Source organism: Pseudophryne corroboree, chromosome 1 (genome assembly GCF_028390025.1).
Source record: "Pseudophryne corroboree isolate aPseCor3 chromosome 1, aPseCor3.hap2, whole genome shotgun sequence".
In the NCBI taxonomy this organism is placed as follows: Eukaryota; Metazoa; Chordata; class Amphibia; order Anura; family Myobatrachidae; genus Pseudophryne; species Pseudophryne corroboree.
Genome location: NC_086444.1, coordinates 633,008,702 through 633,036,682, shown reverse-complemented (window position 1 = coordinate 633,036,682; position 27,981 = coordinate 633,008,702). Strand labels below are relative to the sequence as shown.

The 27,981-nt window shown below is 43.5% G+C and overlaps 1 protein-coding gene across 1 annotated transcript in view; it reads right to left on the bottom strand.

Annotated features, from left to right (window-relative positions):
* NCAN (neurocan) overlaps nucleotides 1–27,981 on the bottom strand; it is a 325,807-nt gene that overhangs the window by 136,005 nt on the left and 161,821 nt on the right. Inside the window, exon 7 of the mRNA XM_063954781.1 lies at nucleotides 15,267–16,376. Coding sequence (XP_063810851.1) covers nucleotides 15,267–16,376 — 1,110 coding nt within the window. The remainder of the gene's footprint in view (nucleotides 1–15,266; nucleotides 16,377–27,981) is intronic.

Here is a 27,981-nt window from a genome sequence, read left to right as displayed (position 1 = left end):
CAGTTGCCGCCCAGAAACACCCACTTTCTGTCAATCACAATACGATCACTCAAGCGACTGGAAAACGTCGCTCGAGCTTGGGTAAAACTACAAAGTTTTGTGTGAAAGTACTTAGCGCATGCGCGCTGTGTACCATGCGCATGCGCGCAATTGCCGTTTTTTCACTTGATCGCTGCGCTGCGAAAATCGGCAGCGAGCGAACAACTCGGAATGACCACCCATATCCTAACAGAAATATATTCTTGTTAGACACTTTAATTGTTATATGAGGTTGGGAGCTTTGTTTTGTAAATTTGGACACAATTGGATAATGAATATATTTGTTAAAATATTTTAGTTTTGATTGAAAATATTTTATGCATTTAGGTACAATTTATATGACAGAAATTGTCTGACTTGTGAAACCCCTGGGAAAGTGGTTATATTGCTGCACTAAGCGTTAGAGAGTGATAAAGTGGAGGGAAATAAAGGAGTCTATGTAATTAGCCTTGAAGAGAGATAAAGTAGACGGAGGTAAACTACCAACCAATCAGCTCCTAAATGTAATTTTTCAAACAGAGCCTATAACATGGGAGTTAGGAGCTGGTTTGTTGGTACTTTATCCAGATCCATTTTATCACTCTTCAGGGCTTATTACATCTGCCCCCTGATGTTTTAAAGGGTACGTTATGACCAGCACTGTACTGTAGGTGTGTATTTGCATATGACTGCACTACTTTTGTACAGCACAGCAAGTCATTATGTTTTCCTCTAGATTTGACATTCCTATTTCTGTTGTTCCATTATCAAATCACGCTGAACTTAAATGGCAGTAAATGACGGGGTTGTTTTAATGGAGACTCAAGGAGGATGACATGAATTTGAATATATATATATATATATATATATATATATATACATATATATATATATATATATACTGCTCAAAAAAAATAAAGGGAACACTTAAACAACACAATGTAACTCCAAGTCAATCACACTTCTGTGAAATCAAACTGTCCACTTAGGAAGCAACACTGATTGACAATCAATTTCACATGCTGTTGTGCAAATGGAATAGACAACAGGTGGGAATTATAGGCAATTAGCAAGACACCCCCAATAAAGGAGGTGTTCTGCAGGTGGTGACCACAGACCACTTCTCAGCTCCTATGCTTTCTGGCTGATGGTTTGGTCACTTTTGAAAGCTGGCGGTGCTTTCACTCTAGTGGTAGCATGAGATGGAGTCTACAACCCACACAAGTGGCTCAAGTAGTGCAGCTCATCCAGGATGGCACATCAATGCGAGCTGTGGCAAGAAGGTTTGCTGTGTCTGTCAGCGTAGTGTCCAGAGCATGGAGGCGCTACCAGGAGACAGGCCAGTACATCAGGAGACGTGGAGGAGGCCGTAGGAGGGCAACAACCCAGCAGCAGGACCACTACCTCCACCTTTGTGCAAGGAGGAACAGGAGGAGCACTGCCAGAGCCCTGCAAAATGACCTCCAGCAAGCCACAAATGTGCATGTGTCTACTCAAATGATCAGAAACAGACTCCATGAGGGTGGTATGAGGGCCCGACGTCCACAGGTGGGGGTTGTGCTTACAGCCCAACACCGTGCAGGACGTTTGGCATTTGCCAGAGAACACCAAGATTGGAAAATTCGCCACTGGTGCCCCGTGCTCTTCTCACTGAGCACATGTGACAGACGTGACAGAGTCTGGAGACGCCAAGGAGAACGTTCTGCCTGCAACATCCTCCAGCATGACTGGTTTAGCAGTGGGTCAGTAATGGTGTGGGGTGGCATTTCTTTGGGGGGCCGCACAGCCCTCCATGTGCTCGCCAGAGGTAGCCTGACTGCCATTAGGTACCGAGATGAAATCCCCAGACCCCTTGTGAGACCATATGCTGGTGCGGTTGGCCCTGGGTTCCTCCTAATGCAAGACAATGCTAGACCTCATGTGGCTGGAGTGTGTCAGCAGTTCCTGAAAGACGAAGGCATTGATGCTATGGACTGGCCCGCCCATTCCCCAGACCTGAATCCAATTGAGCACATCTGGGACATCATGTCTCGCTCCATCCACCAACACCACGTTGCACCACAGACTGTCCAGGAGTTGGCGGATGCTTTAGTCCAGGTCTGGGAGGAGATCCCTCAGGAGATCATCCGCCACCTCATCAGGAGCATGCCCAAGTGTTGTATGGAGGTCATACAGGCACGTGGAGGCCACACACACTACTGAGCCTCATTTTGACTTGTTTTAAGGACATTACATCAAAGTTGGATCAGCCTGTAGTGTGTTTTTCCACTTTAATTTTGAGTGTGACTCCAAATCCAGACCTCCATGGGTTAATAAATTTGATTTCCATTGATAATTTTTGTGTGATTTTGTTGTCAGGACATTCAACTATGTAAAGAACAAAGTATTTAATAAGAATATTTCATTCATTCAGATCTAGGATGTGTTATTTTAGTTTTCCCTTTATTTTTTTGAGCAGTGTGTATATATATATATATATATATATATATATATATATATAGAATGTGCATAACATTTGCAATAGCAATGAGAAATCAATGGTGATGGTTTCTTTTCTTTGTATAGCAAAGCTATAAAGTATTATACATATTCCTTCTCTGGTATTTAACGTTACAAGCAAGATGTTATGTTAATTGATTTAACAAATAACTGACTGTATATATTGGAGGGATGACACACGGCCTATGGTCATGTAAAGGCTGTAAGGTAGTTTGTGCAGCCTAAGTCACTGCAGTAAGTGGAATTATAATTTATATGGGGACTGTAAAACTAACAAAGGCCTATTCATGTAAACCTCTGGGGAAATTTACTAAGAAACAAGAACATGTTTGCATTATTGCAAGTAAATGCAGACCCGTATGGGGACACATATACCGCTGTCTGCTGCAAAGGGTCTGCGAGTGTGGAGTGTGTATAATAGGGAGAAGGCAATTTAGGCAGCCGACACGTGTGTGGTTTTGTGTTATGGGAGATGTGGAGGAATGGGATTTTGGGAAAATAATCTGGGCAGAATAATTACAAACAGATGATTAAGGAGCCAATGTATTTATTGCTGCAATATAATGTCTTATCGTAACATAGCATGGCAATAAGAATTTATGTCTCAAAGCAATTTATCAATATTTCCTTGCAGTGACACAGATTCCAATAGGATACAATAGGCCATGCTTGATAAATTGGGCTTTTATGCAGTACCCATAGAAAATTATAAGGACAAGATTTGCACTCGTAAAGAGGGCGAACAGAGAAAATATCCGCAGCATCATGTCTTAGAGAAAATAGCAAGGCAGCCATATTCACAGTGCTTTTCCTACTGCGCATGTGCAGAACACAAGAAAATGGCCACCGCAACATTTGCCCCATGATTTCTACAGTGCTGCTGCTGCAAGTATTAAAAAAATGGGTGCAGGATGTGCGGAGTGGGCCCCCCTAGACGCCGGGGCCCATGTGCACTGCATACACTGCACTGCTTTGATAGGAGTCTGTCACTCTTATGCATAAAGAGAAAAATAGGTTAAATATATTAATACTTGACAAAGCATTTTAAAATGTTTCAAGAAAGAAAAATGTTTTGTTCAAAGAATAAGCATAAAAATAGCATATTTTAAAAATTATTTTTATGTCTGGCAGTGGTACAATTGGTGCTGTGATACTCCTTGTTTTGCATAATACCACATTCTCCAAGTTAGGTCTCAGGATCAATCGACAATTTGTGCTCTCCCATCTCCTTCTTGAACCTTAGAAAATCTTCTTGAGGACAATGGTTAATTCGTCTGGGGCAATTCTGAAGCACATTTATCCCAAAGATTACTGGGGGTAAGTGGTCATAATGTGTAGTGGTGACTAGACATTACTGACTCATCAGTTCGGCCCTCCCAATTTCCAACTAAGCCTCCCAATAGTCTTGGTAGGATATCTGTTGTCTGTTTCTGGCCAAAAGGTGCAGCCAGGAAGTGGGTAGGGAAATGATATCTTGTTCTTTCCAATAAAGCAGGAACTCAGACAACTGTAGTGTGGTGACCTGGGAACCTGTGGGCAACACCACCATCAAATCTTCAAGAAATTACATTCTCCTACATATTGAGGCACCACTCCTCTCAAGATGAACCTACAGCCGTGATTCCTTCTGAGGGTTGGTCCCCTGCCTCGGGATTTTGTTGTTTAAATTCCCCAGTTGCTGGAAGTGTTGCTCAATGTGGCCACCCTTTTTGCAGTGTCAACATATCAGCCGCCCCATGGCTATTAGGCCATGTCTTGACTTCCCGCAGGGCAGGGACTTTCAACTGCCAAATGAGGATCTTCTCTTTTTGCACATCACTAAGAGGGTATAATCTCAACACTGACTGTAGCTTGTACTTGAATTCTTTAAATGTGCTGGTGCCTGCAATACACATGTCCCCACAGTAAGTTGGTAGCTGCAGGGTCCCAAAATAATATGTCATCATTATAGGTGAGGCAGTTGTCACGGAGAGAATTCATTGACCGGGACCTTTTCCTTGGATGGATCCTTTTCCTTGACTGGGCCCTTCTAATTGTCCCTGCAAGCTTTCCGAGGGGATCTGGGGTACTTGTCACTCCTTGAAGAGTGGTCACTTGCTTGCAATTCTTTGTTCGATCCTGCTTGTGATGCCAAAGTTCTGACACCACTAGTGGTACTGTTGTGTGTCAGTACAGGCCTTACCTTTCTTCAGGCCCTCCTTGCCATGGCAGAGAGATAGCAAACTTCCTGAATAGAATACAGAATACACTTGAATAATACACTTGAATAATTCCCTGGCCAGGCTCGCATCAGTCCACATCAGATTCAGATAGCAAGTAGAGAGAAAAAATGTCACATAATATGCTGCTGAGGGGGATTGCGGAGTCTCTCATCTCGGCAATTTCTGTTAAATACTGGGTTAATAGACTCTGGCTCAATAGCAGTGAATACTGGAATAGTGTTGTGCCAGCTTATCAAAACTATGCTGCCTATTGTATTTGTATTCATTTAGTGTTGAACAGATCCCTCAGCTGTATAAGCAGTGAAACTGTCCCTTTAAATGCACAACTTTAGTTAGGGCTGTGGTGTGCTTTGCTTTGCAGTCAATGTTCCAGTGGTTCTCTCGTCTGATCCTCTAGCTAACACCACAATGGCCGCTGCTGCTCTGCCCCATGCCGATAGCCTGATCCCAGATCCCTGCAGTCATTCCTTTCTGCAGAGCTGCCGGCTCGCTCACTAGCTTCCTGCTTCACTCTGTGTGTCAGCACCTCCTACAGCCTCACGGTGTCTTTCTGCAGCCGCTCACAGCATCTCTCTACAGCCACCCACAGAGCATCAACTTTCAACAGCTTTCACAGCATGTTTTCTGCAGCGCTCAGCATATCCTGCTTAGTTCCACCCCCAATAGCTCTGTTTGCCCACAAAAAAGTACCAGTGGGACCCGCTGCTCTGGGTGTCAGCTGGGTCCTAGTGTCTCTCAGCCTTGCCCTGTGGTACCAGTGGGTGGTTTAGTGGTGAAGTTGTGGTGCTAGTGGATGATGGGGAGAGTTGAGAAGTTAGAAGGGGAACAGATGAGATGTGGGAAAAAATTGGCAAAGGGGGAAAAACAAATCAACAGTCATACTCAAAGAAGACAGATTCTTCCACACAAGGGATGACAGGAAGAACAACACCTGGGTAGGGGAGAGAGGCACACATGTGTGATTGGGGGGGTGAGGGGGGCGGAGGCACCCATGGGGATGCAGAGGCACACATGGAGAGGGGGCTGAGACACACATGAGGAGAAAGGAAAGGGAATTACATGGGCACAAACGAAACAGAGAGAGAGAGAGTAAAGTTAACATTTAGGGGAAAATGGTGTCAGTTTGGAAAGGGGAAGTCACGGCAGGTCGGTGGGATCACCATATGATTGTGATGCTATGGGGAACACCAGGTTGGGGGTGGAATTGAGAAAATAAGAAGTAGAGTAGGGGGTGGGCACACAGAGCATGCTGGGGGCCTCCATAAGAGAGAGACAGAGAGGGAGAGAGAGACTGTGATTGTGCCCCCTGTACTCTCCTTACTCTGGATCTGGCAACATGAACTGCCTCTGATTAACAGCTGCGATGAGAAAAAGAGTCAGTTTACACTCCCCATAGCTGCCTGATAACAGCCCTGTTCACATATATGTTATCTTTATTTAAAATACAGTTTTCCATCCACTATTAAAATCAGGGCTAAAAAATACGGCAAAGTAGGCTACCCAGCATTCCAGGATGTTGCATTTTTCAAAATTCCCAAATAGATGGTGATCTTACTACTGTACACATAAGAAAATCTGCAATATCTCTACATAGAAATTATCACAACACAACTACTCACAATATAATGTACATTAAGTTATTAGAATAGTAAAGTTTATACACAATTGTATTTTGTTTCCACAAAAACAAACTTTTCACAAACACTAATGCACACCTTTCTAACCCCAGCGAATGGTAAACCACTGGCTTAATTCAAGTGGATATACTACATAAATAAGTGTTATCAGTAAATGTATTACCCTTAACACAGTACTAACACAGAAGGACGTTGCAGTGGCTAGTGTATAAAGTGGCTAGTTATTAAGTGGCAGCTAATATCAATAGCAGTGTTATACCTGTGTTTCATTGGTTGCATCTTCAACTGATATTTGGAATTGACTCCTGTCTCTCCTTTTCACCAACAGGTAACTACAGCAGAGAGCTGATCACTGTGTGTTTATTGCTAAAAAGATATATTTGGTAACTACAGCAGAGAGCTGATCACTGTGTGTTTATTGCTAAAAAGATATATTTGGTAACTACAGCAGAGAGCTGATCACTGTGTGTTTATTGCTAAAAAGATATATTTGGTAAATTGTTAAGTGGATTAATATCTGTAGTCAGCAAAAACTTTGTGATTGACTGGGGCTTAGATTTCACATTTGGTAGTTGATTATCACCTTTTGGTGGAGGGTTGCTGTGTGGGGGAGGGGGTTTTAATCACAAAGAGCATGTGTTTGTAGACTTACTTAACCAGTATAGTATAGGACGTCAGGCCTATAAGGACGTTGCAGTGGCTAGTGTATAAAGTGGCTAGTTATTAAGTGGCAGCTAATATCAATAGCAGTGTTATACCTGTGTTAAACCGAAGGAAAACAGAAGTCAAACAAACTTACAAATTAACAGAAGGACTGCATTACAACCTAAAAACTCTGGAACTTTATGTGGCCTCTCCTCGCCTCAAACATGAGAACACCAAGACCAGGCTTACCACCTCTCTGGCTGAGAACATCAAGTCTGCCCCTGGGCCTAACCATCAAGATGAACAGGGAACTGTGGGGGCAGAGCACCAGGACCAGGATCAGCAGGGACATCCCCATTGCGTCTGAGTATGCCCCCCCTCATTCTCCTACCCACCCGAACTAAGATCTGATCAAAATGTTATCCCACTCCTACTTCTGCCACTAGTTACCTGCTATTATGTTTTTTTTTCTTTCCATTGCTCGCTTCACCCCACCATGTGTTTTTCCTGTAATGTTTACCTCCACTGATTGCACACTTTGCCATTGTGCCCTACATGCAGGGTACATCATACTACTACATAAGCATCAGTTTTCCCATATATGAACTTGGCCCTTGTATGGCTCACCTCCCACAGTGTAACCTTCAAAGTGCGCCCAACATGGCTGCCCCATATGGTACACTTGTGGATGGGATGAAAAATACATGGACCTTGTGGTTTTGTTGGAACCCTACTCTAAACTGTAGGACTCTGAAATCACCCCCATTTTGTGTCATCTCTTCTAGGGGTGGACTATTCCACCCTGGGTAATCCTACGCTTAGCGCCCAAGACGGCTGCTGCACTTGGTACCTATAAGGGTGGAATACACAACCCTTGGAAGTTATTACCCAAAATGCCTGCACCAATCCTGCGTTATGCTTTCTGTGGGCTTAAGGTTTTCTTTTATGTCTGTGTTGCTTGTCTATTGTTGTATTACTCAAATCCTCTGTATTATGTGCATTGTTTTTGATGTCTGTAAAGCGCCTTGAGTCCTGTTGGAGAAAGAGCGCTATATAAATAAAAATTATTATTATTATTATTACTATTTATAGGAAAATGCCCTGTTCAGAATCCCATTGGATGTAAAAGCCAGGGCTCGCACCTCTGATATAATAGATTTTATAGCTATAGGGCTGTTATAACTAAAATCTCATATATCTGTCCCTCCAAACCTGATTGATGAAGGATAAGGCCAGACTTACAAATACTGTACACCTATAAAATGGGAATAAGTCCATCTTCCTGACACTAATTTCAAGCCTGAACGCCTATGTCCCCTTTTGATATCAGCTCCCCCCTTTCTGTGCCTGATTAATGGGTCTCATTTAATCAATGACCACTCCATAATAACAAAGAGATTAGGTGGACGTGTTTATTAAAGAACCTGTCAACATTTCTGCCCAAAGCTAGATGGTGATGTGGGACAATTAATCTTGGCTTTTGCATAGAAACACAGAACAGTGTGTAAAAGCAGTTGCCCATTAAATGGCCTCTTAATGTTTCTAAGTGCTGCTGCATTATATATCATGTAACTGCGCAGTACAGTATCAACCTCTATTTATGTATAAATGTATGTTAATATTGGTCAAAGAGGACCATTCTCTGAGCATCAACTTCTGACAAGATACCGAAAAGGAATAATTAACTATTTATATCCAATTTATTTAAACAATGATTTCATGGGAACAAAAAAAAATAGAAATAAAATAAAAACTATATTCATACACATTATAAGACAACACAGGAGAAAATTCAGATCAGGACGTATCACATTGAAGTAATGAGGTTTGAGGCTGTAGATATTATGGAAAGGGGGCCTAATACTCAATTTTATATAAGCCCATTTATGTAGCATAAGAAACACAAATTTGTACTGCACACACCACAAAAAAATAAAGAAAACATGTATGCAAAATATTTGCTTGCATGTGACACTAGAACCTGCGTAGGTCTGACGAGGAAGGACGGGGAAGGAAAGGAATGGTCTAAAGTAGACAAAGTACTGTAAGGTCGTGTTTGCGTAGTTGCAGGCAGATGTAGACCCGCGTGTGAAACTTGTGTCAAGCTTTTTTGTGTTGACAATTTCCATGTTGACCTTTTCACCTGTCTACCTTTTCTATGTCTACCTAATGACCCTGCCAACCCTTTGACACAGTCGACCTATGCCATGTTGACCATATGGGGTCAATCTAGTGACCATCAACCTAATTATGGTCGACCTAGTGATCCACACCCCTTTTGATGAAGTTGGTGATGAAATTCACATGTAAATGGAATCCATTAGACTCCACATCTTAGGTAAGCCATTGCAAGTGGCTAATTGGCTCCACAGCATTTGACAGCATCATCAGTCTGTGACAATGACCCTCTGTCCTTGTGGTCCTGGGACAACTGCACCATTTGCCTCTTTAAAAATGCTGTAGATTTTAGTTATTATAAAACAAAAAAACAACTATACTTTCAAGTATAAAACAAACAAAAACTGCTGAAAGCGCCTTGTAATAAATTGTGCTATATATAAAAATTCCCCAATTTCAATGCGCTGCTGTGTAGGCACTGTGTATTTGCCTAATTGAAGGAAACTAGATTGAAAAAAGAACTCAGCTGCGCAATGAAATTGGAAACATGAACAAAAACTGACGTATGCTGAGATAAATTATAAAGACCCGCAGCTGACATTGAGGCCTGCCGAGCAGCATTGGCAACTCAGTCTCCATAGTGGCTCCTTTATACCTCCAGCAGCGTCTCCGTGTAGGACTCCGCCCGGTGCAAGCTTTGCACTCTCCCTCCCAGTGACAGCTACGTGGTGGGCAACGCAGGATAATCTAACCGAGGACGCTCGGTTAGAAACCAGCCCACAGGAGAGGTAATTTTGACTTTATCTGACATCGGAGCATTTCTACATAAAGGAGCTCCATTAATACATTCACGGGACTGCAGTTACCAGTTTAAAACTTATGAATTACTCCACATTCTAACAATTCATTCAGGATACAATACTGTTTCTACTTGTTGGATACAAATGTTGCATATTGTTACTGCTCACACCACAAGTGCTTGTTTTATCTGATATCCAGTACAGGGTATTTTACTATTTTCCTTATAAGGTTTAAGTCCAGACTATATGTTTTATTGTATGAAATTTATTTTATTGTCATATTAAATTTTCTTTATAATTTATCTCAGCATACGTCAGTTTTTGTTCATGTTTCCAATTTCATTGCGCAGCTGAGTTCTTTTTTCAATCTAGATACTTTCAAGTATTACTGTAATATCCCAGTCCAAAGTTATCATTAGCATCTAACAATGTTTTGTCTACATTAGACCAATGCAGTAATAGAGCATCACAGCTGGAAACAAGAAAAAGCACAGATAATGTCTCATTACTGCAAGTTTAATTAATGTTATAGCACTCCTCCCCCAAATCTACCCAACCACACACCTTTATTTTAATGCTTATTGCTTCTTACATGTGTAATAAACCCGCTGGCACATTTAGCAATTCAAGTTAACACACTCATCAGTGCATGCAATAACATTTGGGACAGAATTAAGTGTAAATGTGGAAGCCCATAGATGAGCAGTGCAGATGGCTGCTCTTGCAGCATAATATCTCCTCCTAGAACCACTGTGGATGTTAGTAAAATGATCCCACCAGAGAGGCTTTGGCTGTGGGCAGTCGGCCATGGGAAATGCTGGTTACAGAAAGAGCCACAGAAAGTTCATTATTGGGAATCCGTGCTTTAATCAAAGCTGTGATTTCTTTGTTAAATGAAGCTTGTAACAAGGGATAAAGGCAATTCATCTGCACACAGCAGGCACATGTGCAACTGTACAGCTCTCTAGTCACTCCAGAGGAGGCTGTGGTCTCAAGAATTTAACCTTTTATTGTAACATTTTTGCAATGGATCTTCTACCCTATGTATGATCTCTATCTTCTACTTCTGCATTAACTAATGAAAATATTGAATAATAAAATTATTAAAATTATGCATATAGTAGAGTTGACACGTGTTGGAATACACTGTTGAATGGAAGTCATATTTGTCAGCAGTGCTATTATTTCAGCAGGAACCTCTCATTAAATATGACATAATCAGGAACTGGGTTCCTGAACCTGACCTGGGCCAAACTGTATTTTCCATAAGATACATCTATCTATCTATCTATCTATCTATCTATCTATCTATCTATCTATCTATCTATCTATCTATCTATCTATCCTTTTTTTTTTTTTTTTATACTTCCACCCCCAGCCCTTAGTTCCTGAACCTATTTTTCCAGAAAAATAGTACTGGTTGTCAGTATTTTCATACAGCCCTCCCGGATATCTAGTAGTGCGGTAGGTGCTGGGGATGGGGTAAGGGGGTGGGGGTGGGGGTCAGGGATGTGGTGCAGTGAATTGATTTCTTGTGTCCCCACCCCCACATCTCAATGCCACAGTTTGCAGCTTGGGCCACAGGATGCAGGGCCATGACTATGTAATTCACCACAAATGGTGCCCCTGGAACCAGGGACGTGCAGTCAGGGGAGGCAGTGCCTCCCCTGTCATTAATTATTAAAATAACACAAAGAAGATACTTATGACACATATTATGTGTCATAAGTATATGCTTTAACTTTGTATTATTTTAGTAATTTTTCAGCATAAAAAAAAAGTTTAAATTTGTGTTTCGGAGGCACCGCTCCAGGTGCCTCCCGATATCAATGTAACAGAGCCGGAAGCGGGGGGTGGGGCCGAGTATCGGGCAGTAAAAGCCCATTAAAAAAAGTAACATAAGCGGCACTTATACAAGTGCCTCTGTGACAGGGGCGTGCTTTTAGCCATGTGAAAGCACGCCCCCTGTCACTGAAACAGCTCTGATTGGGCAGTGGGCAGCTCTGATGTAGCCGAGCAGCAATATGCTGTGCTCGGCACTTGCAGGCAGGGGGCGGATCGGCCTGGCGGTGTGACAAGACGGGGCTGCCCGACAGCAAACGACCCCGCTACCCGGGCCGGCTGCCGCAAGCGCAAGTCTCTCACCACAGCTCCTGCTAGTGTATACAGCAGCGCCACATCAGGGATTAGGGCTGCAACGGAGACAGCGGTTAGCACTGGGACAGAGGGTACTATGACCTCCGTTGCAGCCCTGCCCTCCCTACAAATGATGCAGCTTTAGCAGGGGAATGACGGGGGGGGGGGGGGGGGGGGTGACCCCAATGTTGGCTACAGTCCCTCTTCAAATTAGCATGTACAGAATAGGTTACCTCTGGATTAGGTGCAGTGTGGCTGAATACTGTGCAGCATACTTATTTTACTTCACATTAATAGTAGACTATACTGTAAAAACACCTGGGCTGTAAATGTAAATTTGGTAAGAGAGTCTCTCATTTATTAAGCGATAGGCCAATCTATATGGCAGTTTGGTTTGTTAACATGACTCATGTTAATGGTCCCTACTTCAGCCTTTGAAATGGGGGGTTGGGGGATGCAGAAGAGGGCTGTGGGGTTGTATGTTTCCAACATGACCTGTGTATTTTGAAAATGTGTCAGATGGTGATACATACACCTATGCACCAGCAAGGGGATTTGTTAAGGCTCCTTGACAAATCCCATTGCTGGTGCACAGGTGTATGTATCACCACCTGACACATTTTCAAAATACACAGGTCATGTTGGAAACATACCAACCCCCCCACTCCCCTCCACCACCATTCCCCGTTGGAATATACAGCAGCGGCATTACCCCTTCTAAAGCTGCATCATATGCAGGGAGAGCTGGGCTGCAACGGAGGTCATGCCCCCATCCCAGTGCCGACCGCCACCAACTGTCACCCAGACAGCACCAGCCGTGCTCAAGAATGTCTGTAGGCTGCAGCCAGTGCAGCCTGTACTGCAAACGGCTGGCACCAGTGATGAGGCGGGCTCTACTGCGAGCACGCAAACATGGAAGCATTGATGAGCTGATCATGTACAGCTGGAGCAGAGGTTCGGCGCCACTCACCACCCCCCCCCCCCATCCCGATTGCAGGCCGCGTCCACCCCCGTGTCCAAGCTCCGCTGGATCACACAGGATAGAGACAGGTGTGAGGTACCGGAGAAGAGGGACCCATCACTTCCACTCCCGATGTCCGAGTGTCCACCCATCCTGTGTGAGCCTGCTGTCAGTATGGAAGGAGCACCGGTGGCTGGGACCCGGGAGCTAAAGAGGAGGTGAGATCCTTGTTCAGCTTATTCTAAGTTATGCTCGCCGATTCCCTTCCACTCTCATCCTGCCCACATCTTCCCACCACTACTCCCATCCTGCCCCCCTTCTATTAATTCCTGCCGGCCCTCCTACTCTGCACTACTCCTACTCCCATCCTGTCCCCCACTTTCCACTACTACTTCCAGCCTGCTCCCTGCTCCCCACCACTGCTCCTCACTACTACTAATCCCAGCCTGCCCCCTGTTCTCCACCACTACTACTCTCAGCCTGCTCCCTGCTCTCCCCCATGACTACTCCCATCCCACCCCCTGCTCTGCACTTCTACTGCTCCCATCCTGCTTCCCACTATTCCTCCCACCCTGCCCCCAGCAGTAGCGGAGTGTATGGAGCTTGTGCTCCATGTCTCACAGTACAGTAACCATCCAAACTAACACTCCTGCCTCTAGAACATACCCGTAATCCGCCCACTCCCCCCGGCCTCTTGAACATACAGTACACCCCCAGGCCAGCGGGTACATACAGTACACTACCCACCCTACCACCTCCTCCCCCTGGCCCCAGGGACACACATTCCCCACCCTGCCCACTGGTTCCCTAGACACAGTACCCTCCCAAAATGGGGCAGCAGCAGTAGTGGGCATTAGCTCGGCGGCGGTAGGAGTCATCGGCTGGACTCAACAGACATTATGGCTGCAGTGCCTCACCAGCCACTGACCTCACCGCACGCCACTGCCTGGAACACTCATCAAGCACCTGAAGCTCCCTAATATTCTGGAGACTCTGTGATATTCAGGTGAGTAGGCAACTTCTTCGTTTAACCTCATTTATGATAGTGAGGTAAAACTGGGGCTGTTTTTGTTACACTGCACTGATTGCACCTAAAACTCCACTTACTGCCCTTTTTAACCTGTGTAAATGTCTGCAGTACTGATACTTACATGCTGCACATAAACCTACATCTAACTTGACCCACAACAGTCAGTTGCTATCTGTCCGAAGAGTTTACAATATAACTGTCTAACACGGTTTTCAAGATTTGCCATTGTAAATATTGGACAAAATCACAAAGGTGAGGTTAAATAAAAATGATGTTGTCATAATGATGTCACTTCTAAATGCAAAAAGCATAACATTTTGTTAAACTCCATAGTCACAAAGTAATTACTTGGAAAAACTACTGTAGTAACAATTGCTCATAACTACACCATGTCTTCTGTAGCAGGCAGCATCCAACCTCATGTGCAGCACATCAGGTTGGATGATACAACCAACCAATTTATCCAATTATGAATTGGGTGGATATTAGGGAAAACACTATACATTGGTCATTGTGATCCGTCTGGATCACAAGATTGGCTGATATATTTTATAGTATGTACCCAGTTTTATTTACCAGGATGGTGTCTGAGAGGCAGCAAAGATTCAGAGAGCAAACCCAGCACAGAAAACATATTTTTCCATGTATACTGTATCTACCCCACTCTGATAAACATTTGTCCTTAAAGTTTAAACATAATAATGAGGATACATCATTTGATTATAACAACAGACTAAGGAAACATAATTCTTGCACAGAACATTTGCTATCAGAAAAAGTTGTGTTTTTTTTGCACCAATCGCAAAAAATACCCTAAAATTTTGAATGAATCTCTTTGCAGAATAGAAGGGCAAGCACAAACTGTTCCTGGTGCCCACTGTCAGAGTTTCCACCAGTGTCATAAAGAATCTTAGTACAGTATATAGTGACCAACATGTGTCACCTCTTTGGTACCAATAGAAATCTTCTCAATCACTATTCCTATTGTCATCTGCAACCAGCTCCTAAGAATTCTCTATTCCCCACAACTGTCATAATCTTTCCAACTGCTCAGAAGATATCTATAAGTAATATGATGAAATCCTGGTGGAATAAAACAACATTCATAGCAACCAACAGGATCTTAGAGTCATATATTTGGCATACACCACAAAGGGAAAAATAGTACAATAATTGTTTTATATTTGAATGCATTCTTACTTGGTTGTGTTATTCCATTTCCCTTCACTTCGTTGGAATTGGACAGGGATTCTACATGAAGTAGATAGTCTGCATCCTTATACTCTTCTTTTTTGAGTTTATTGCCATTATCCAGTGGGTCTTTACATTCAACATGTCTCCGTAATGCATCTTGCTGTACTGTATCCAGACTTATTTCGTGTTCCTCTAAGTGGTTATATACATTCTGATCACTTAGTCTTCTTAACTGTGGTTCAGGATTGCTTCGAAGAGCTACTTCTTCCAATGTACTTGTGGGATTTGCTACAGTATAAGAGTGTGTACTTTGCTCCTGATTTTCAAACTCAGTTGTGATAGTTGGAAGCTCCAAATTTTCATAAAGTGTTGGGACAGCAAGGTTCCTGTCAAGACCATTGGTCTCTTTCTGTGACGTTAAAGAATTCTGCTCGCCCAGTAGCCATGTGTACTGCAGAGAATTATGGGCATCTTCAGAGAGAGGACTTAACTCTAATTGATGCTGTTCGGATACCTGGCCAATATCAGGAAATTCTTCTGATGAATCTGGTTCAGACTCTTCAAGAAAATCCCTCCAGTGGGTCTGTCTTGGTTTGGACTTCATGTCTACTACATTTAAAGACCAATCCTCGTCCTGGCCTTTGGAAACACCATACGGATTAGCCTTCACCCTGGCTGTACCTGGTGCTGACTTTGCCTCTTGTATTTTATCTGTGCTTATCTGTTTCCAGGTTGCAACCTCTGTAGTAGTTAGTGCCTCTGGAACCCAAGTATGAAAAGAATCAGATTTGGCCGGTACACGGGTCACTGCATGTTGTTGTATGTCTTCAGTGAAAGCCAGGACAAGTGGCTTTGAAGATAATGCATTGATTTCCCTCACAATGCCCTTTGAGTCGATGGATGTTACTGGATCGCTGCCTTCCACTTTAAATCCATGTCTTGTAGCAGATATTGCAGTGTCAGTGGCAGACAAGGCATTATTAAATTCCAAGTGTATTGCCTGTCCAGGCTTTTGACTTTGAAGTTCGGGTTTTATCAGCCTGAGGTCTTCCTGTGGCATCAACACTGGACCTCGTTGCTCGTTCCCTAGTGGGGTGGGGGCTGTTGCTTGAAGAGCTGTTGAGAGGCAACATGTCAAAAGGATAAATTAGAATCCTATCAAGCTGAACGGGGAGAGAAACAAGAAGCAGCTCTTAATTCAGCAGTCAATTCATAGCGATAGAAAGATCTAGATGTAACCATGCTCAGTTTCTGTTTTGATGCACACCAAAGATGCTAACAGGATTAGCATTCCGACATGCCACAGAAACTTGGTTTATTATATGACAATCTAATAAATATTTATGGAATGCCTTTCAGATCTTGATTCCCACACAATTATGTCTATGACATTTTCAGTTACCTCTGCTGTGGTTTATAGCTGCGGTTCAGGAATTACTGGCCCTTGAAGAGACTATATTATTATATTATAATGATAAAAATCTCTGCCAATGTATGTGCCAGACACATCCCCAGGTGGGAGCTTGTGTGAGATACAACCCCTGCCTGTCTTGCCTGCCTGATACACAGCACAACATGTCTGTGGATTGCTAATTTACCCTTGCCTCCCACCCACCCCCCTTCATGAGAGATTAACACTCAAGTGAAGTCTAGTTTATAGAATTATTTGAATTTATTAGGTCTTATAGAGTATATTACAAGTAAATGACAATACTTAGAAGAGAGGAATCAAAAATATAAGCCAGTGGTTCTCAAACTCGGTCCTCAGGACCCCACACAGTGCATGTTTTGCAGGTAACCCAGCAAGCGCACAGGTGTATTAATTACTCACTGACACATTTTAAAAAGTCCACAGATGGAGCAAATTATTTCACTTGTGATTCTGTGAGGAGAACTGCAAAACATGCACTGTGTGGGGTCCTGAGGACCGAGTTTGAGAACCTCTGATATAAGCTACAAAAAACATCATAGTTATAACTTGGATGTACTGTACAATCCATTAGCTTATGCATTAATGTTCGGTAAGAGTGACATATGCAGTAGTTATTCTGCAGCGAGAGCTGTCTGCTGCTTTATATGTAGAAGTGGCTGCTGCCGCCACAGTAATAGGCTATTACTAATAGCCATATTATCTTAAACTGGAATTGAATGCTTGCAAGCCATTATATTGCAATAACATTTACGCAAACATTCCATTACTATTGTTTTCAAAATAACAAAGTGTTCAGCACAATTTGCAATCATAGTAAAATTATTTACATTTATTTTCCCTTCATTTGCATGTTGTTAATATGGGAGTGGGGGATTTGGGAATATACTTATGAAGCTGTCATATGCACAGATTTCATCAGCTCATCTGAGCTCTTTTTGAAAAACAAGTTCAGTAACAAGTTTAATAAGCAGAGAAGGCTCCAGTCTTTTTCCAGAGAAGTGTATTGTCCCTTTTGCACACTGTTTCTCTTACTAGTAAATAGATTGACAAATTGAATAATCAAAGATACAGAAATATTTTAAGTATCGGTGCAAGAAATTGGATGGTTCAAAAATACTGTTGATGAGAATGAATAGTCGAGGAACAGAGGAATAGATATATGTTGTGCATAATAAAAAATGCCATCCAGACAGAATAACTGGATTATGCAACAATAGGATTTATTCAGAGTAGTACACAAACCTCACTCTGATGGCGGGTGGAGTGCGCATACGCTGAACCTCTTCTGGCATGTGCAGAACCAATCTTGCCCTGTCGCTCACAGTGCCCCCAAGCCGCAGCACAATCAACATGCTGTGGCCGTTTGAGGGGCAGTGCAGGGGCTGGGGCAGGGACCGTTCTACAAAATGGGGGCATCTCACCCCCATTTTATATATGTGTTATAGCCAGGGACTGCATGTTTCCATGCCCCAGCAGAGTGGGAACGCCGGACATCCTGCGTAATCTGAGGGTCACTCAGATGGATGATGTTTTCACATACTGATCAAATGCTGCAACCTCAGACACAGCAGCGGATGACAGAGGCTTGCAGGAGGCGTCTATTAACACAAGGCCCCTCCCAGAGCCGGCCCTAACCAATATGATGCCCTAGGCAAGATTTTGGCTGGTGCCCCCTAGCACCACCGCTGGGTCCGCCTCTGACCTTGCACCTCTTTCCCAGCACCATGACCCCTCACCCATAGCAGTTCTTATTTTGGGGTTTGTACCCCCTATATTTTAAATAGGAACAGTTCGCACATTTGGCGCACAGCCCAAAAAGGGGTGTGTTTTTGCTGGCAAGAGGCATGGCCACACAATAGTAACCCCAATTCCAATTATGCCACACAATACTGCAACTTTATTCACATTTGATCATGTGATAGTGTCCATAATTCATATTGCATCCCACAGTAGTATCACTTTACTTTAAACGTTACTCCTCACAGTAGAGCCCCTTATTCACATTACATCACACTGAATTGCTCCTTATTCACATTACACCTCACCATATTGCTCTTTATTCACATTAGATGACACAGTAGTGCCCTTTCTATAGGCAACGCCACATAGTAGAGCACCTTATACACATAATGCCACACATTAGTAATGCATTTATACACATAATTCCACACAGTAATGCACCTTACACATATGAGACACATTATTAATGTCCTTATAAACATAATGCGCTTTACACATTTTGACAACCTTTATTAATGCCCTTTTACACATAATGTCCCTTACACATATGCCGTACATTATTAATGCCCTTATACACATAATGACACACATAGTGCCCCCTACACATTTTCTGCACATTATTAGTGCCCCTATACACATAATGACACACATACAGTAGTACCCTGTTACACATATGCCGCACATTATTAATGCCTTTATACACATAATGACACACATAGTGCCCCCTACACATATGTTGCACATTATTAATGCATTTTTACATGACATACATAATGCTCCTTACACATATTCCGAACACTACTGCACAACCAACCCACTCACATGCACACAGCACTCACACTGCCACTAACACTGTGACTTCTGCCTCTGCTTGGATACAGATGTGTCCTCATAAATCTTGCCTCAATGCTAACATCAGGCACCTTTTTTTATGAAAATGCATTTTATTTGCATTGCTATGTGGTTAGGATGCACAAGCAGCTTCTGCTGATTAAAATGATATGCAGCATGCCTATATACTGTGTGAGACTGTGGCTGTATCTGCATATGAAATGCTACACACAGAATATAGACATGCCGCATATCATTTTAATCAGCAGAAGCTGCTGATGCCCCTAGGCATATCAAATGCCCTAGGCAATTGCCTAGTTTGCCTATGCCCATGGCCGGCTCTGGCCCCTCCTGTAGCATTAGCATATTTACACACAGAAGATACACATAGGAGTTACTATTTCTCCAAAGTTTCGTACATCTAAACTACATTTACATTACAAACTTGACAAATGTATTTGAGTATTTTATCCTTATGGACATCCTCCATACATCTTTAACAAGATTGTATACTTTTATACAGCTAACTCATAATGTCATACATTCTGCTTGATTGATGATAAAGCTGTCAAATGGGCCATGTTGTCCAGTTATATCTGACTTATTGAGGCTACATGTGGTGCAATACTGGGCCAGCTGGCAGCTCGTCACCTGGATCGTACCACGTCTGTGACCACCTTTAGTGTGAGACTAGATACAGACTTTGCCATAAACCATTGAACTAAAGCGGAAGGACCTCTGAATAAAACACTATGAGGTATATTTACTAAGGTATGAGGTTTTTTTTTTAGAAGTGGAGATGTTGCCCATAGCAACCAATCTAGCTATGATCTCTAGAAGGTGCTAGATAAATGTTAAGTGAAATCTGATTGTTTGCTATGGGCAACATCTCCACTTCTAAAAAAACTCACACCTTAGTATATATACCCCTAAATATCAAAAGCATGTTTTCTAGTTATATCCCTGCATTATTATATTCCATTACATCTAATGTAAATAATAAGAGACAACATTTTTGTTACATGATTTTACACCATTTCTGTGTTATTACTAGTTAATCTGCTTGTCCATAAATCCTCTATCTCCTCCTCTCCTGTCAGTCTTATTCAAGTGTGATAATCCTGTCACAGTACACAAGCTTGGCTGTATAGGACACTGACAAGCGACATATGAGATACAGTATCATTGGGGGTAGAGGATGGCACAGTATACAGTCAGGCCCCAGAATGACTGAAAATATACAGAAAGCAGATAAAGAGATGGCAGCTACAATTCTCTGACTTTGCTGAACCTCGTTGAGGGGAAGCATGTACAATACACCTGACAGCCGTGGGCTGGACCTGTACAGAGGAACAGCATAAGACTCCAGGGCGTAGTTTTCTTTCAATATTTGTGGGATATTCCCCTAAAACAGCTACTTCAGGGTAGGGTTACCACCTCATCCCTTTAATTCTGGACACATATTAATTACACAGATTCTGTGGCTGGCTAACTTCAAGACTCTATTTCACCTGATTTTAATTAGCCACATAACCTATGTAATTAATATGTGTCCAGAATTAAAGGGATGAGGTGGTAACCCTACTTCAGGGGTTCCTGCAAATATTAAAGATCTACAGATGTACCATGGAGGGTTGGCAGCAAATGCAACCCCCATGCCTTTCTATGTTAGCTGCTTTGCAATCAGATTTACCAGGCCCTGACAGCTAACTTCACCTGCAAATGGCGTTAGCCTATAGTAGCTTATGGCTACTACAGTATATCACAAATTCTGACAGCCACACATGTGCACCAGCTGTGGAGGACCTGCCAGGAAGCAGAAGCACATCTCATGGAAAGAGACAGATGGGCAAATTGTGGGAAAACATTCATTTCTCATTGGGAATGTACGCATTAAAAATGCAGACTGTAATAAATATACCCCAATGTCTAATAGACACATTCACATGTTCTACGCACACAAGTCTCTCCACAGAGAATTTTTTGCTGATAGCTCTCCTTTAAGAAGATAAGTAAATCCTTGGCATGAAGCCTTGCTCCCAGCTGTTTGCTGCATTTTAGTTAATTTACAGCTCTGTTCCAGTTTCCTCGCCTCAAACCCTGGAAGAGCACAGCAGAGATTCAATAGAAGAAGTGGTGGGATGCTCAGATTAATCCCCTTTTCTTCACCATGTGCTGGTATATCTTTCTGTAAGGTCATAATTATTTATCTGATTAAGACTTCCATCAAATATTCATTGAAAAGGATTAGTCAGGACAAACATATTGATTTGACTCAATCAATAATTCTCAGCATTGCTCATTCATTCGTCCCTCTCCATGTAACCTTCTAAAGCCCCTGTATCAGTTTCACGCTATGTGGCTTTTACTGCTGGGAAATATCTAGCCCTATAAGGATGAAAGACTGTGTGTAATAAGCACTTATAGGACCAAATTGTCATTGATAATATTTCTCATACCTGGAGCTTCACGACCAGCTGAACCGTGAAGCCTTGCACATAATTGCCCTTAGAATATAGGAGTTATCTCAAAAACTCCACTAGCAATTTTTACCAAGCCAATACTGACATACAATAATATATTTCTAACCTTTAACAAACACAGAATGTGTATTGCAGTGACCCAAGAAAACAAAACAACGCATTTGACTTGTACTGCAACATAAAAAGTTCACTTTGCTACAGAGGAGGACATGCAGTGTCATCTGCTTATTACTGTAGGGAATGTTTTTCATCATTCTATTATTTATGGAGAAAGTGAGACACTATTCATGCAAAAATTATTCAAACGCAGCCCACAGGTTAGTGATTCACCCCCAGAGAGAAGAACACAATCTTTGGGCGACAGTCACCCTCCTTTATGTGCAACACTAAAAACCTCCATCTACAGTATACAGTAACCCGAACCCCAATACTTTCCTTCGGGATATTGGATGTCGGTGTATCGGCATTGTTTCCTCTGGGGACTAAGGGGTCTTTTTACTAATATCCCTTTAACACCAGCAGCATTGAACACGGGTTATTGCACATGAGCGTGCATAACCCATGTTGCTGTGCAGTGTAAAAGGGCCCAGTCGGAATAATCTGGGTTGAGCAACTCGGTATTCCAACTCGGGTAGCAAGTAGGGTTGAACACGTGTTCAACCCGGCTCGCTGTGCTGTGTAAACGGGAAGCTGTTCACTCTATGTGGACGGGCGGTGCTTGGAAATCCCCTGCCGCATCACCGCTCATGTCACCAACCCGGCATATTGAGAGAGGCCTGAGGCGGGTCACAGCCGGGAAGCACCCGAGTCAGTTGTATATATTTTTGTATTATTTTAATCACACTTCACCTACATAGCAGTTATGTGCTTCTTATTAACCCTTATTAATTTTCACCTGTGTGCTGACCTGGGGTAGCCGACCTGTGCCGATGTGATGGGGTCCTGCACCCCGGACCCATACCTAGCATTAGGGACCCCCAGTGATGGAGACGCCTTGACAATCGGCCCAGGGGCTTAACCCTATATCTGCAGATATACGCAACTAAGATCTCCGTATTATCTGATTATTATGTAGCATTATTTTTCACTCAGTGTGCATTAGGGATAACAAAATGTTTTTTCTTACACAGAATTACCCCTACCTTTTAGCACCTGAGTGACATCACAATCTAATTGAGCTGCTTGCCAATATATGTGCATTGATTTTTAAATATCCCTGAGTTCCTGACAGATTGTAGATCATTATTTCCAACTGGCGGATCGGCAGTTCTGGTTAGGTCAAGGAATCAGGGAGATGGCAGACAGATGTATGGAGCATTTAGATGCATGTGCAGTGGCTAAAAATTAGAGATGAGCGGGTTCGGTTCTCAGAGAACCAAACCCCCCGAACTTCACGATCCGAGCCAGGAACCGAGTCCGGCTCGGGACTTCCAGACTGACTCGGATCTCAGGACGAGGCAAAAATCATCATCTCGCTGTCGGATTCTCGTGGGTTTTGGATTCCATATAAAGAGCAGCGCGTCGCCGCCATTTTCACTCTGGACTTGGAGAGTGAGAGAGACAGACCTCTGTCTCTCTGTGGGTGGTGGCATCGGGTGGGGTCAGTGTGTGCTCTCTAGGGGTGCTGTCCTGTCACTGTGGTGTTCCTGTGCTGTTAGGGGTGCTGTTCTGTCACTGTGGTGTCCCTGTGCTGTTAGGGGTGCTGTCCTGTCACTGGTGTCATGTGCTGTTAGGGTGCTGCAGCTGTACATGGGTATTGCTGTCCTGTCACTGCTGTACAAATACAGGTGTGCTGTTGTTAAAATAAAAATACACTGGACCTAATACAGGGATGCTGTTGTTAAAATAAAATTGCACTAGCCCTTTTTTGTATACTGTAAAATTGCAGGGGAGCTGTTGTTCAAACACAGGGGTGTTGGCCCTGTCCTGTATGTTGCAAAACTACAGGGGTGCTGTTGTTAAAATAAAAGTACACTGGGCCAAACACAGGGGTGCTGTCTTGTATACTGTAAAATTACAGGGGTGCTGTTGTTCAAATACAGGGGTGCTGGCCCTGTCCTGTATGCTGTAAAAATACAGTGGTGCTGTTGTTAAATTAAAAGTACACTGGCCCTGTCCTTTATGCTTTAAAAATACAGGGGTGCTGTTGTTAAAATAAAAGTACACTGGCCCAAATACAGGGATGCTGTTGTTAAAATAAAGTACACTGGCCCTGTCTTGTATGCTGTAGAAATACAGGGGTGCTGTGAAAATAAAAGGGCACTGTTCTGTGTGCTGTAATAATAAAGGGGTGCTGTCCTGTGAAATGAAGAACAAAAATTTGGAGGAAAAAATAGTGAAAGATCAGGAACAACTTCCAGTTCCTAGTACTAGTGCTGAAGCTGCTGCTGCCACTAGTCATGACATTGACGATGCAATTCCATCAACGTCATCTGCTAAGGCCAATGCCCAAAGTAATAGAGGACATGTAAAATCCAAGAAGCAAAAATTAATAATCAGAAACAAAAAATTATCTGATGAGAAATGTAAAACTGGCAATATGCCATTCACGACACAAAGTGGCAAGGAAAGGCTAAGGCCTTGGCCTATGTTCATGACTGGTGGTTCAGCTTCTCATGAGGATGGAAGCCCTCCTCCTTCTTGAAATTTTTTTTTATTAAGCTTGTTAAAGCACAGGAAAAAACAACTGTGCATTCAGAAATATCACAAATCCCCAAGGAGAGTCCAAGTGTGTCCGCGGTTGCGATTTCTAGGCCTGACCTTCCCAAGACTGTATGGGAAGAGGAGGCTCCTACCACCATTTGCACGCCCCCCCTACAAGTGCTGGGAGGAGCACCGCCAGTCCAGTTGCTGATATTGAGATTGAGGATGTCACTGTAGAAGTACACCAAGATGAGGAGGATATTAGTGTAGCTGGCACTAAGGAGGAAGTTGATTATGAGGATCCTGATGGTGATGTGGTTTGTTTGAATAAGGCACCAGTGGAGACAGTTGATGGCCATGGGATGAAAAGCCCATTGTCATGCCTGGGCAATATACCAAAAAAGCCACCTCTTCGGTGTGGAATTATTTCTCCACAAATCCGGACAACATGTATTAAGCCATGTGTTGAATTTGTCAATCCATAATAAGTAGAGGTAAGGACGTTAACCACCTAGGAACATCCTCCCTTATGCGTCACCTGCAGCGCATTCATCATAAGTCATTGTCAAGTTTAGAAACTTTGGGTAATAGTGTAAGCAGTCCACTGACACCTAAATCCCTTCTTCCTGTTGTACCCAAGCTCCTGCAATCCACACCACCAACTCCCTCAACGTCAATTTCCTCCTCAGTCAGAAACATAAGTAGTCCTGCAGGCCATGTCACTGGCATGACTGACGAGTCCTCTCCTAACCGGGATTCCTCCAGAGCAGTGGTGGCCAAGGCGTGGCTCTTGAGCCACATGCAGCTCTTTCTTTATTCAAATGTGTCTCCCAACACTCAAAGTCACGTGACCACAAGAGATCTGTAAACTGCCGCACTCCAGCCAGACATGCAGCAGCACTACGTAGACTGAGAACTGAGGGAACCAAATACACATGGGGGAGCTGGCTGGAGTGACACAGACGGGTGCTGGCTGGAGTGACACAGGCGGGTGCTGGCTGGAGTGACACACGGGGGAACTGAAGTGTATTATGTGACTGGCTTTTCAATATATTTTATGCAGATCTGGCCTTTTCGATTATTTGATGTAGAAGTGGCTTTTTCTTTGTATTTTATGTTGGATCTGGCTTTTTCAATGCATTTTATACCAGGGGCGTGGCCTAGCAGGCACAAGGTCACACCCCTTTTTTGCAAGTGCGCCTTCGGTTTGAAGTCGGCTCTTTGATATACCTAACAAGATATCTTGGTTTTTTGTCTCTGACTGGTTGGCTACCCCTGCTCCAGAGGATCCTTGAGTGGAACACCTACTGATGCTGCCACTGCTGTTGTTGCTGCTGGGAGTTGATCGTTATCCCAGAGAGGAAGTCGGAAGATCACTTGTACTATCTTAACTAAGCAACTGACTGTCCAACAGTCCTTTGTGAGGAAGCTGAAATATGACAGCAGTCACCCTGTTGCAAAACTTTACTGAGGCCATAACAACTAAGCTGGTGTTAGACGTGTGTCCAGTATCCGCCATTAGTGCAGTGAGATTTAGACAGTTCATGGACGTACTGGGCGGGATTCAAATGTTTTATTGCCCCCGATCTCCCATCTAAAGTGACGGGAGATCGCGGGGGGCGATATTCTATGGCCCCCCCATTATCGCGCTGATTGCACCCATAAGAGACGGGTTTAGTCGTGTAAAGCAGCTTAACCCGACTAAAGACATGGGCGCAATCGTGAAAAGTCCCGTTTGGGTGTCCAAACGGGTCACTTTTCACGCATTTCAGCTGAATTGCTGCAATCGCACCCATCAACAGCAACATTTGAATACTGGCGGCGGGCGAGATGGGAGCGAGAGGAGGGACAGAAGATTTGATTCCCACCCACTGTGTCCCCGCTACCAAATCCTGTCTAGATTCCACTCCACTAGGCAAGCAATTCCCGGACTGTACAGGGACATTAAGAAAAGTGTCCTCAGTGTCCTCAAAAATGCAGTTGTACCCACTGTGCACTTAACCACGAACATGTGGACAAGTGGAGCAGGGCAGACTAAGGACTATATGACTGTGACAGCCCACTGGGTAGATGTATTGCCTTCCGCAGCAACAACAGCAGCGGCACCAGCAGCAGCATCTCACAAATGCCAACTTGTTCCTAAGCAGGCTACGCTGTGTATCACCGGTTTCCGTAAGAGGCACACAGCTGACAACCTCTTACGGAAACTGAGGGACATCATTGGACAATGGCTTAGCCCACTTAGACTCTCCTGGGGATTTGTGATATCTGACAACGCCACCAATATTGTGTGTGTATTACATATAGGCAAATCCCAGCACATCCCATGTTTTGCACATACAATTAATTTGGTGGTGCAGAATTTTTTTTTTAAATGGCAGGGGCGTGCAAGAGATGCTGTCGGTGGCCCGAAAAATTGTGGGCCACTTTCGACATTCAGCGACTGCGTGCCAAATACTTGAGCACCAGCAAACACTCCTGAACCTGCCCTGCCATCACCTGAAGCAAGGTAGTAACGAGGTCGAATTCAACCCTCTATATGCTTCAGAGGATGGAGGAGCAGCAAAAGGCCATTTAAGCCTATTCATCCACCTATGATATAGGCAAAGGAGGAGGAATGCACCTGACTCAAGAGCAGTGGAGAATGACTTCCGTGTTGTGCAAGGTTCTCCAACCCTTCGAACTTGTCACACATGAAGTTAGTTAAGACACTGCCAGCTTGAGTCAGGCCATTCCCCTCATCAGGCTTTTGCAGAAGCAACTGGAGAAATTGAAGGAGGAGCTAAGACGGAGCAATTACACTAAGTATGTGGGACTTGTGGATGGAGCCCTTCATTCGCTTTGCCAGGATTCAAGGGTGGTCAATCTGTTGAAATCAGAGCACTACATTTTGGCCGCCATGCTCGATCCCAGGTTTAAAGCCTACGTTGTATCTCTCTTTCCGGCGGACACAAGTCTGCAGAGGTGCAAAGACCTGCTGATGAGAAAATTGTCAACTCAAGCTGAATGTGACCCGTCAACAGCTCCTCCTTCATTTTCTCCCACAACTGGGGCTGCGAGGAAAAGAAAAACATTTCCTAGCCAAGCCGCTGGCGGTGATGCAGGGCAGTCAGGAGCAAGTGTTGACATCTGATCCAGACTGAAGGAGCTGCTAACAATTACTGACATGTGTACTGTCACTGCATATGATGCTGTCACCATTGATAGAATGGTGGAGGATTATATCGGTGACAGCATCCAAGTAGGCATGTCAGACAGTCCATATGTATACTGGCAGGAAAAAGAGGCAATTTGGATGCCCTTGCACAAACTGGTTTTATTTTATCTAAGTTGCCCCCCTCCCCCTCCAGTGTGTGTTCTCCGAAAGAGTTTTTAGTGCAGCTGGCAACCTTGTCAGCGACCGGCGTAGGAGGTTACTTCTACAAAATGTGGAGAAAATGATGTTCATCAAAATGAATGATAAATTCCTCCAGCAAGACCTTGACCAGCAATTGCCTCCAGAAAGTACACAGGAACCTGTGATGGTGGATTCCAGTGGGGACGAATTAAATACTCTATGAGGATGAGGATGTAAACACTGAAAGGGTTGAGG